Here is a 13,043-nt window from a genome sequence, read left to right on the forward strand (position 1 = left end):
ATCTGAACTGATCTAATGCAACACATTGTGGAGCAGCAAATAAGATGTAAGACAATTCGATTACCTCCAATACACGAAAACTACGGATAGAATAGTTTAAATTCATAAATGGCAATTTTGAGTAGCCTGTACGAAATCATCTGGGTCCACAATCCAACTAATGATTAAACTATCAAATTGGCAGCATTGTCAGCCACCTGTTCCAGAGTGTCATCCAAACTCTTGTTCTCTTCAGTAATGGCGATTGGAGGAGCTGCTGTTGTTGATCCCTGATCCCCATCATTCGACTGGTTTTGTTCAAATTGGTCGGTGGTTATGACTGGTGGTACAGCACCATTCAGCTGTTCCTGAGCCTGAGATTGCAACGATCGTTGCCGATCGAGAATTTTCTACTATGACAAGGGACACGATTTAAATTAAAAATTAGCAAGAATTAGAGAAATACATCGAACAGCACTTACATCCTCAACCTTTACGAAAGAGGATCTGATAGCAAAGAAAGCTAAGTATTACTTTCGAGATAAAAACGACGAAAACAGTTTCAGTTAATGTGAGTAAATTGTACAGGAAATTAACATCGATCGGGCAACGTACAATCTCAAGCAGTGCAGCCTCCTCTTGCACATTATTGTTCTGGTAGCTCTCCTCGACCATCTTAGCTCTAGCAGCTGCTAAATCAATTGCAAGTTGTTTCCTCTCCTCCTCTTTCTCAGTCGCAATTCTGGAGGCTTCAGCAGCATCGTAAAAAACACCACAACTCTGAATGACGCAATCTTTCTTGGGTCGCTCGTTGAATGTTCCTTGGGTCTCGAGTGCATTTAGGACGTCAAAACCTTCAGGAAAAACATCAATTCCGCAAACTATAATCTGTCATCAGGTTTTGATATTCTCGTTGGTTTTCGCTAAACAAAAATACTTAACAATCCCTGTTGCAATGCAAAGAAACAATGTACAAAGGTCAAAATGGAACATGCCTTACGATAAAAAAACATTACAATTAACGCTCAGGGCTTAACAAATCAAACCACCGAGTTCTCACACAAAACAATATAGAGCGTTCCAAAAAAGATGGACAGTTTGCGAAATTGATAGCGACCTTCGATCACTCTTCCGAATGCGACATATTTCTTCTCCATCCAGGGGCATGATTGAAATGTGATGAAAAATTGAGATCTGTTCGTGTGTCTTCCATGATTGGCCATACCTGCACTCGCAGAGAACAAAAGAAACAAAAGAACTGTTTCTTTAAGTATTAACTAAAATAAGCTGTAAACTTAGCGCCAAAATTATTTTAAATATCAGCCTAAATTAGGTGATATTTTATACCTTTTGTACACAAGATGATATTTTATACCTTTTGTAGCTTAAGATGTATTTGTACGCTAATGTGTGCATTGGACATTCACATGCATTGCTGCTCAGAATATTATGTAATTCAATTGGTAAAAAAATGTCCACAAGGAAACAGTTCGTGCCTAGAATGCCTCGCTTATCAAACTTGACTGCAAAGCTTTCATCTTCGAATTGCGATCCATAAATAGAACATCCTCCATTTCCCTTTCCCACGTCAATATCTCCGCCCTGAACCCATCCGTTCTTCACCACTCGGTGCAGCAGTGAACCCTGAAATTAGAAAGACGTAACATATCGATTTGAATTTTCAATCTACTGGTATCTATCTATCTGTGTTTGAACACTATCTCTCAACAAGTTTACTCAGTTAAATATTTCGACGTGTGCGTTGTACTTTTCATTTTTTCAAACAGATATGACATCTGGCTGCAAGAATTAACCTCTCATAGTTTAAATTTGTAAAATATCTGCCGGACGGCTCAAAAATAATGCCAGTATCCATTGTATTAAAATCGTGACCCAATGTCATATCCGAAAGCTTCCATTCTCGGTTAAGTGACTATTGTTTTTAAGTTTTTCAACTGATTTTCAATACAATTGATATTCCCCTTATTTTAGCCGCCGACTTAAGATAAAATTTAAATATGATAGGTAAATCCTTCAAGCCAGATGCCCAATCTCAGTAACAAACAAATGAAATGACGACATAAAATTAACTGCCGAGAATTCACGTTATAAAATTCTGACAAAGGCATAACTCAGGATAAGCAAATGTCATCAATTTAACAACCAGTTAAGTCAAGATTTAGGAAATCATGGGCTATTTATAACAAATTTCTCATTGTGACTTATATGCGAGCAGAGCTTCTTTTGAGTAAATGATGAACTCTTCACCTGATAGTGTAGCTTGAGTCCACTGTCTTCGTCTCTTCCCTTTTCTCCAGTACATAGACACTTGAAGTTGTAGCAAGTCTTGGGACACTTGTCACTGTACAACTCAATCAACAGACGACCTGCTCAAGTTTAAAAAATTTACAGTTAGAATAATATGTAGACGTGTCTTTCAGAAACAACCGAATTTGCGACCTGGTTGCGTGCATTAAATTATAAGATCTAACTGAATATCAAGAATAGATTGGCACGTTAATTACAGGCCAACAAAATTTCATTGATAATGCTTCCTTCAGACATTCAAGCTAATTTAAAAGCACATATTAATACTCGGCCTATCTTCACCAAAATTACGTAACTTGTCGTTTGCTTGCCTTAACAGCCCCTGTTCCTTTCAACAATATGGGGTAATTCTCGGAAACACTAGAGCTATGTAGGTAATCGCAGTGCCGGCCGATAAGCAGCAAATTAACGCTTTACATTTAGCGACTGTACCTGTGATTGTGTTGTCTATAGTGACATCAAAATAGACTACGTCTCTTTCAGCTGCAGATGCAAAGTGGATTCTGTAGGCTTCTTCTGCCATCGCTTCAAACAGCTCCATGGGTCTGCTGTTAGCGCACTGGAACTCTTCATGCAGGAACTTTTCCGCTTCGGTCACTCCTCCGATCACTTTTCCATTGTGGAAAAAGACTACACTCTCCTGTAAAGAAAAACTTGATAATTTAATCGTCTAAAGGGATTTTTTCGGCTCAACTCCAATGCTAATACCTTCGAGAATGTTAACATATCCGGAAAAACTCAAAACTGTCGCTTAGATCGCAAACTCAGTTATGCACTTGTGCTACTCATGCTACTTGTGTAATCATACTATAATCAAAATGGAGCTCACAGGCCAAGCTACTTCTGGGCAATAGTTCTGCAATACTACTTCAATTCTTACAATTTACCCGAACAGGATTAGTTTCTGAGGGAATTTCGGCTCTCCTTATTAGTTATCTTAGCTCTATTTTATAAAATAGAGCTATCTTAGACTCCATCTTTGCCATGAAAGAAATTGACAGCAATGAGAAAGAACTCCTTTGCTTGATTGCTGGCGTTGAATGATTCAACAACAATGTTGTCTCACCTTGAACATCCACATATCTCCCTTCTGGTCCAGTACTATTCCCTGGATGAATTGCCTCCAGTCCAGTTCCAGCATTCCCTCTACTTGGATGGAGATGTCCAAATGATCAACGTATTTCTGGTCACCAAATCAGCCACGTTGATACCTTTCATTTGTATGCGGTAAACAAACGCCTCCTCTGCATAATTCAGAACCCCCTTCGGAAAATCAGCCACAATCCGAAAAATTTATCTCGAAAATAGATCATTCATTCCCATATATAATTCAAAACGCCGCATCGCCAGAACATAAACTCATGAGCGCTAATGAGTGAAAAAGCTTAACATACAAAAAGCTTAACCGACTAACTCCGTGCAAATCGCTTTCACATGGCAGACGCGATCTCGACTCTAAGCCTCTTTCACCCCTTGGGGAGGGCTATTTTAAGCATAAACCGACTAATGTCGGACGAATTGGATCTCAATCGAATGACTAGTGTGAAATCGAATCTATGGTGGTGGTGGTGGTGGTGGTGGTGGTGGGGGGGGGGGGGGGGGGTGACTAAAATACTAAGGGGCTTCAAATAACGTCATTAGAGATGATTACATACCACTAATAAAATCTAAACTGAAAAAATTACATCAATTTTAGCGCATTTTTCATTTGACTGCCGCCACCTGAGTTCAGCTTCTGAGACTTGTGAATAAGATATATTTAGATCACGCAAAACAAAAAAAAGTCAAACGTCAAAAGTCACTCGAAAATTTAAAACAGAAAAGCAAGAACTTTGCATAAAAGGACAACCGCACTAACAATAATTAATCCGAACATAGTTTGAGAGCAATTAATAAATCTAAATGAACTGTATTTTGAGAAATTCGCAAATTATCATTTTTTCAAAAATTAAGGTAATTCTCAACCATAAGGTTACATCCATAAGCCTATGGGACTTGATATGAATCTATCACGACCAAACAACAGACCAGTTTCTCTCTCCCCGTGCCAAGATGGCAGACGTACCAAAAATATTTCTATATTTTGGTACGTCTGCCATTTTCACTAGCGCCCTGTTGGCGAGAGGGTGAAGCAAGTGGGCTCGAACGTGAGGAGCTACGGTTAGAATGACGTGGATGGGGTTGACAAGAGAAGTGTGTGTGTGGGGGGTTGAGTTTGGACGGGAATTCTTAGAGACTAGTCAGACCTCAACACCCTTCGCGTTTTACCTGCTTATCCCGTTTTTGAGGACAAAAATTCAAATGTCCCGACGAAAAATCCCAACAAAGAAGACTAGCAGGACTAAAAAATTGCTACAAACTTTGTTTAGAGCAATTAAAAGATTAAGAGCAACTGTAGAACGAGCTGCCAAAAAAGTAAAGAAAGGTAAATTTTGTTTGACGTAGTTTGATACAAATTTTGTTTGACGTGGTATAAAAGCGCAATAATAGACAAGACGAGGTGGCTATTATAAACATACCCTTCAGATTGCCGGAAAATAGCCGCCGCTGATTCCGATAACTCTAGTGGGATTGAAAGAAAAGAAAATATCAGCAAAAATTGATTTTTGAATAAAAATATTTTTAAGTGCGATTTATTTTGATGTCATTTCGTAATTGAACATACTCCTGTCTCTCAGAGAGAGGCTACAGGGTCTAGTATCAATACCAATAAGCATTATAGATTGTTCTCAAAAATTTTGGTTACTAACTATCTATAATGCTTTTTTTCTTATTTTTTTGCAGTTTTTCTTTTTTCTTAGTCTTAGACATGTTTCTTAGCCTGTTATGACTTGCCCATTGTTTTGTGAGGTTTCCATTGCCCTAATTGGAAAACAATTTAACTCGGATTTATGTTTCCTTGTACTATTCAAAAAAACTCATTAAGTTTTTCTAGCTTTCAATTTGTTTTTGAATGCGGTTTCTATTCTTCCTTAAATTTTTTATGGCGTTTGTGGAAGTTCAGGGTTCGCAATAGTTGTTCTAGTTGTGTAGTCAAAAGTATGGGCAATTATCTCCTTCGAGTCGTTTCCGGAATTCTTCCGGCTATGTTTTTTTCGTCAAACTTTTTTTCGCTTTACCCATTTTGCCGCTTTTTCGACATTTTGCGTGAAATCTTTTTGACTTCTCGAGGCTAGTTTCACTCTTCTGTCATTCTGCTCAACGTCCTTTTAAACAGCAGCTGCTCAGCAGAGCAATTCAAAATGAAGAGATTCAGTATAAAACAAATCGAAGTCGAAAATAGAAACGGGATAAACCCATAAAGCCCATTTTTAGATGCCCTTTACTTGAACTTTGTTCTCATAAAATTTGGTTACTAAGTTCAAGTAAAGGGCATCTAAAAATGGGCTTTATGGGTTTATCCCGTTTCTATTTTTGACTTTGATTTGTTTTATACTGAATCTCTTCATTTTGAATTGCTTTGCTGAGCAGCTGCTGTTTAAAAGGACGTTGAGCAGAATGACAGAAGAGTGAAACTAGCCTTGAGAAGTCAAAAAGATTTCACGCAAAATGTCGAAAAAGCGGCAAAATGGGTAAAGCGAAAAAAAGTTTGACGAAGTAAAAAAAACAGCCGGAAGAATTCCGGAAACGACTCGAAGGAGATAATTGACCATACTTTTGACTACCCAACTAGAACAACTATTGCGAACCCTGAACTTCCACAAACGCCATAAAAAATTTAAGGAAGAATAGAAACCGCATTCAAAAACAAATTGAAAACTAGAAAAACTTAATGAGTTTTTTTTAAAATAGTACAAGGAACATAAATCCGAGTAAAATTTCTTTCCAATTAGGGCAATGGAAACCTCACAAAACAATGGGCAAGTCATAATAGGCTAAGAAACATGTCTAAGACTAAGAAAAAAGAAAAACTGCAAAAAAATATGAAAAAAAATGGTTTAAAATTTCTCAATTTTTCTGTCAATTTTCCGAAGAAAAGAATGATTTACACCAATAAAACTTTAGTCAATTGGTAGCTGAATATTCCTTAATCAACAAGCTTCTATTCAAATCCCACTTAAAACATTAATACAAAAAAACAGGCAAAAAATCATTAAATTTCGTCTAAAAATCAGCAAAACTGAACAAAACCCTCCAAATTAGCATTAAACTCAGAATTAAATACTTGATACCTTCAATTCCTATCAAAACAAGCCTAAAACTAATACAATATCATAAATCTCATAACCATCAAAAGTTGCAAAACACACATCAATTTTCACACATCAATTTTCTCGCTCTCTCAAAAACAGCGGTATGAACAAAAACCACTCTTTTCGCTCCGCTCTTAACTTTTGTTCAGCCCCAAAATCACTCCAAATTTTTCACGCGTTTCATTTCCCGCTTCGGAAATCACTCCAATAAAATTGATTAAAAAAAAGACTTCTCCAATACGAGTCGTAAAAAAATAGGAGCGCTACAATAGCCGGCTGAGAAGATGAGGGCGGCTATTAACCAGTCCCAAATAACTGCTGATCGTTATGTTCCTTCCGTTATGTTCGGAAAAGATAAAAAGATCTCAGTAAATTGCTTACTTATTAACAGCGAATCATTTTTTTCTTTCGGGCAAACCATGCCATAACGATAATATATATAGCTAGCGTTTATGTGACGTTGATAGTTTCCAGCAATGTCGAGGTTAGAGATGAAAGGTATCAATTCGTTCATGCCTGCTTGACTTCTTCCAACATCGTTCGTCCCATTTGAAAAGACGCATCCTTTATCAGACCAACAACTCTCAGCACATGCTTCTTGATTCCTGCTCCAGATGTCATTATGCTGTTCTATACAGTAAAATGTCCGGCCCAGTATTGGCGCAATATTGTCCTCCGGCAGTTGATTCGTTCAAATAATTATAGCAGAATAGTTTAACAAATAACAGAAGAGTGGTTTTAAATTGCAGTATTATCTGCACAATGTGCTGATTTTAAAAGCACGTGCCAGGTGAATGCTTAGATTGTTCATGTAAAAATGTACAGTATGTTAGGTGTGTATACAATGTACACAAATTACTCTTAGAGAGTAATGGTTAACAGAGGAATGCTCAATAAGTATATAAAGAGTTAACTTAACTTGCTTTCCAACGGTCCCATGGTGTAATGGTTAGCACCTTGGACTTTGAATCCAAAGATCCGAGTTCAAATCTCGGTGGGACCTCAGTTTTTCGCTTTACAGTCGCAAGTCAAAGAGCATTAAGAAACATCTCTTCGAACATATATTTAACATTTAACCAATTTTAAAGCTCCACAAGTAAAATCATATCTATATATCAATATAAAAGAAGATAATAGAACTATAGAACAGAAAATTATTAATCTACAATCACATCTAATAAAATCAGAGAGAATAAAAGAAGACTTTAAACTGTACAAAATGAGGCTTATTAATTTATTATCTCAAGGTGTTAATAAAGGTGATCATAGAAATTCTATTTGTGGAATTTTTTGGACTGAATGTGGTTGTGGGGTGGTTTGTTGAGAAAGTTCCGAAGAATGAACAACTTCGCATTTCCTGTTAATTCTTGTTGCGCTTTCGTCTGACCAGAGAGAATGTTTTTGAAGTCCTGCAAAAGGAAAACAATCTACCGTACCACACAGGTCAGACCAAGGATTAGCTTTGAAGAAGCTTTCGTTCATTAAGCTTTCTAATACGCCATTAAATTGCAAGGATATTTTCCGTTTAAGCCCTGAAATTAATTGGGTGCATATTATTTGCACCCCCAGACGCGCACATGCCATATCTTTAGACAATTATGCACTCTGTAATGTCCTCTAACTCGAAATTATATCGAAACTCTACATTTAAAATTTAAAAGACAGCAACTTCCATTTGTGGAGGATTTGAATTTTTCATATTAAATCCCGTTTTGGTAATCAAAATTTGCTTACCAAGACAAGCAATCCCTCGATAAAAATAGCCCGCAAATAGTCGGATTCGCTGCGAAACATACGCACGTACCGCAGAATATATAAAGATAAAAGAGCTGCATGAACAAAACTTTTTGGATCTATTCCCTCCCCCCCCCCCCCCCCCCTCCCAGCTTAGTGGGAATATATGTTTTATGACCCCCAGGCGCACATTCAATATTTTAACAGAGTAACGTGCTATATAACAACACAAATTGTAACTGGGGGTCACAGAAACACGGGGGGGGGGGGGGGGGGGGGCAGAATAGATCCTTTTTTGAAGTTAGCAGAGAGGAAAAAGTTTTAAAAATGCGCCAGACAACGTTTCAATAAAAACCAAAAGCACCGCATAGCTTCACTCAGATTATAAATTTACAGCAATCTCAAATACAGCGTATTTGTACAACCGAAAAAATGCAGGGAAAACAGATGCGACGAAAACACGAGTTTCTGACCACCTCTAGCAAATTTTTTGACATGAGTAGAAAATCAGTTAAAATATTTTAAAATAAACTTGATAAACTTGATAACAGGTTTTCATTCAAGGGCTGAAAAAGTTCTGAAAAATTCAGCTTTTTTCAGTCGAATATCAGTAATCAACAAAATTCCGCGCGTAAAAATAGTATTCTACCTCAATATACTGAGCAGCAGTAAAAAAGAGAAGAGTGAGAATAAGTTTGATTTTGTTCAAACACTTTCCTGAGAGGGAGACACAAATGTAAAATCAAAAGCTTCCATCACGTACGAAAATCTTAAAGTTTCTTTGTTTTACTAGAAACATTTTAACTGAAGGCAGCTTGTCTCTGCTATGCGATATAATAAATACTCCTTTGAATGCTTTTCGTTTCACAATTCGAACGATATTAAAATTACAGGATGAAGTTTCTAGTTATCCGGCCAATTTGACGTTTTAGTCAATTTTCTGTGCCGTTTGATTCTCAGCAACATTTTTGTTTTTAACTTGGTCTTCGCCTTTATCTTTCGTTTTTTATTGTTCAGTGTGCTTTCGTCTAGTCAGTAGCCATTGGTAGATCAGGAACTCCTGCATAAGGTCTAGTTTCCTGCAAGTCGCATATTGTTGACAATGTTAGGCATATTGTTTCTTTTTTGTTCTGCTTGAAATATATCCTTTTTCTTTTGTCAATAATGTGGTATTTGGATAAAAAACGATCTCAAGCGAGAATTTATTGAGATTTAGCATATTCCTGAGAAGTCTCTCAAAAAATTTCTATTTTTCAAAATGGTCTTTTACTCCTTCCTCAGTTTTCGCAGCATGTACATTTTCAGTTAAAATTCCTTCTGTGATAAGTCATTAATTTTGCTAAACTCGGCAATGACAAAATCAGTCGCTCTGTGGAGATTTGTTTTGCAACCTCGTGTTGATTTTTGAAAAATGTATAGTCAGAGTAGCGCTTCCAATTGTTCTTGGTTTCATTGTCTTCATTTCTCCTCCGTAATCTTCTATGAGAGTTCTATTTAATTCCTTTAAATGAATGGATTTTTATGAGTGGCCAGAAAACAGGAACAAAAAACTTTCGAAGTTTTTTTGACAGAATTCTCTAGAATTTGCCACATCTCAATAAATTCTCGCATGAGACCTTCTGTTTTATCAATTCCTTATCAACTCTTTTTTGTAAGTCAAACAGTTTTCCAGTCTGTTCTACAATCATCCGCCAGTCACTTGTGTTAATTACTTTTTGCGACCAATTAATAAAACCTCAGGAAATCAAAAAGCAATACTAATGGGTTAAATCTGTGCATTTTTATGAATGGCGTGATTTGAGAATCTTTAAGAATTTTAAAATTAAAGAATTATCATCAGAGTTTACAATCGACTGATTACATTGTTTAAAAAAGAATGAAAAAACAGTGAAAAGAGAATAACTCATTTACCGACTTCTAGCCCTGAGCATTTCCTAAAAGAACACGCCACTCTGTGATAGAAATAAATGGCCGTTTTAGCAAGGCGAGAACAAGAAAACTCCATTAGAGCATGATATTGAAGTGAGTAAACTCAGTTACAACATCTAATTTGAAGAATCGTTTCGACAAATCGTTTCGCATGAAATGTCTTGAGATCCAATTAACACAGTTTATTGAAACGATTATCGGAAAATCAATGAAGTCAAAACAAAAATCATTTATCAACAAGCATCAAGAAAAACAGTTTCAAAAATACCAAAACAGTAATTTTGATACATGCAATTTGATGAGAAACTGAAAATCGAATTATTCGTCTCGATTAGTTTTCATAGCATGTTCATCTGCAGTCATATATCAGAATCATCATTATAATTTAAAAAACGATTTGACAAGATCAACATTAAGAGGCTTGCGCTTCGCTGATGTCTCCAGCAAGCTCACTTTAGTCATAGGAGTCCAATTTAAAAAAGTTATAGAAAAAAATGGAACTAAAGTATGTTAAGACGAATTTGAAAACTGAAATAAGGCGGAAGAAAAATTTTTATTGCAGTAAAAAAAAACTCAGTGAAGACTACACAAAAACTCACGGATGACTTGAAAACATAACCGACTAACAACGGGCAAAATGCTCTCAAACACCGGTTGGCTTCGTCAGTATCTAGCCACGGTTCAGTGAGGCTAGCTTTATTTTCATTGCGGGGGCGTGAAGTGAGCACAGCGGGAATATACAGTGGGGAGCTGTTGAGGGGTGAGGGTAACAGTGAGGAGCGGGGGGGGGGGGAACGGCGGGAGGCCGGTCGTTAGCTGCACGGGGCCCTTACAGCCTGAACGACAAAGATGTGCAGGGGTAGGAATTAATTGGGGGGAGTGAGGGGGGCTGATGTGGGAAGGGTGCCAACCACAAAGAAACGCCCTTCACACCATAAGTATAAGTCTTCAAAGCAGTTTGAGCTGAAACAGAGCTGAAAGGCTCTAAGAGCACTTAATGCCCGCTGGCCGCCACCTGTTTATCCCGTTTTTGAGGACGAAAACTCAAATGGGTCAGACGAAAAATTGGTCAAGCGAAAAATCGCATACAAAAAGACCGACAGGACTAATATAACTGCTACAAACTTCGTTTGAGAGCAATTAAGCTCACTTGAATATTTTGAAAAAGCCCCCCACACAATCAAACAAACTTTGCTCACTGAGCAAAATTTTGCGCACGTGTTTTCTATTGTTCTCTATCTTTATCTCTTTCTCTCTCTCTCTCACTCTCGAATAGGCGACATGAACAGAAAACCATTCGCATCATTCTTCTGTTCGATTGTCTTCAGCAATTTGACCAAAACACTGTTTTCACTCTCTTCCCATTTCAAATATACGCCAACATAATTACCGATCAAAAAGGCGCTTCACCAGTACTCGCGCTTCAACAGTACCCCTCTTCAAGTTGTAAAAAAATTAGCGCCGCAATAATATCCATCTAAGATTAGGGCGTCTATTAAACATAACCGCCAAAACGCCGGAAGAATTGCTCTCGAACGACTAGAGGGAGCTCTAATCAATAGCAGCCTGCTTCAATCGGGGGAGGGGAGCTTAAATGGGACTAAGAAGCTCAATAGTGGGCTTCAAATAACCACATTTAAGGTTAACATATACCACTATTAAGATTTAAAGTAAAAAATGGCACCAGTTTCGGCGCACTTTTCATTTGACGTTTAGTATTAAATTGCCGCCAATTGAGTTCAGCTGCTTGAAATTGTGATTGAGAGAAAATTTTAGATCACGCGAAACGCAAAAAGTCAAGGGCGTAAAAGTCACTCGAAAAGTCAAAATTGTCAAGCGAAAATTTTGCATAAAAAAAGACACACGTTTACAATAATTGCTGAACTTCGTTCAAGAGCAATTAATTAGTTATCGAAACATTTTCAATTAATCGAACACAGACTAATAACCTGTTTTAAATAAAATCCCCATCAACTTTCTTTTGGAAAGGAAATCTACGTAGCAATAGCTTTTAATTGGTACATCTTTGATGACGAATGAAAAAGATAAAAACATGTTCTCAACATCACAAAAGAAAGAGACATCCTCGTATGTATAATTGCCCATTTTTTTCTGAAAATATAAACATACCCGGCAGACTGCCGGAAAATAGCCGCCGTTGATTCCAATAAGCTTGATTGGGATTGAAATAACAGAAGATATTGAAAAAAAAAGATTTTTGTACAAACACATTTTTTTAAGTCCGATTTGTTTTGATGGCATTTCGTAGTTGAACATACTTCTGTTTCTTAGAGAGAGGCTACAGGGGCTACTATCAATAACAATAAGCATTAGAGATGGTAAATAAGACTTATAGGAACGACGTTCAAATAGCGGGCATCTAAAATTGGGCTTTATGGGTTTATCCCGTTTCTAACTCTGACTTCAATTTTTATACTGAGTCTGTTCATTTTGAATTGCTTTGCTGAGCAGCTGATGTTCAAATTCACTTTTAGCAGAATGAGAGAAGAGAGAAACTAGCCTAGAGAAGTCCAAAAGATTTCACGCATAATGTTGAAAAGGCGGCAAAATGAGGTAAAGCGAAACATTTTTTTATTTGACGAAGTAAAAAAACTTAGCAGGACAAGTCCTGACGTACAATTCAAAGAATTTTCATTGACTAAACAGAGAAACTAGACCTAGAATGGACTATGAGTGAATTGAGAAAACCATTTTTAAAAAAATCAGAACAAAAAATAAATAAACAGAAAATCAGTGTCAAAATGCCACATGAGAACAAAAAAAACCACTAGCGATAAATGAAAATTTAATTCAAACAAAAAACTAGGCCTACAATGAGCTGTGAATGGATTGGGAAAACCATTTAGAAAAAAATCCGAT

At 37.0% G+C, this 13,043-nt stretch overlaps 1 protein-coding gene and 1 non-coding gene across 2 annotated transcripts in view; one reads left to right on the plus strand and one right to left on the minus strand.

Annotated features, from left to right (window-relative positions):
- Positions 1 to 81: 81 nt before the first annotated feature.
- Positions 82 to 13,043, minus strand: part of LOC142345658 (uncharacterized) — a 73,042-nt gene continuing 60,080 nt past the window's right edge. Inside the window, exons 5-11 of the mRNA XM_075397855.1 lie at positions 3,374 to 3,490; positions 2,740 to 2,947; positions 2,248 to 2,366; positions 1,476 to 1,623; positions 1,097 to 1,204; positions 595 to 833; positions 82 to 353 (exon numbers count right to left, since the gene is read on the minus strand). Coding sequence (XP_075253970.1) covers positions 165 to 353; positions 595 to 833; positions 1,097 to 1,204; positions 1,476 to 1,623; positions 2,248 to 2,366; positions 2,740 to 2,947; positions 3,374 to 3,490 — 1,128 coding nt within the window. The 3' untranslated portion in view covers positions 82 to 164. The remainder of the gene's footprint in view (positions 354 to 594; positions 834 to 1,096; positions 1,205 to 1,475; positions 1,624 to 2,247; positions 2,367 to 2,739; positions 2,948 to 3,373; positions 3,491 to 13,043) is intronic.
- On the plus strand, positions 7,432 to 7,503 carry Trnaq-uug (transfer RNA glutamine (anticodon UUG)). Its single transcript has one exon. It is a non-coding gene; the product is annotated as a tRNA-Gln (tRNA).

The sequence above is a fragment of the Convolutriloba macropyga genome, chromosome 9, assembly GCF_964194025.1.
Source record: "Convolutriloba macropyga chromosome 9, txConMacr16.3, whole genome shotgun sequence".
NCBI lineage: Eukaryota > Metazoa > Xenacoelomorpha > Acoela > Convolutidae > Convolutriloba > Convolutriloba macropyga.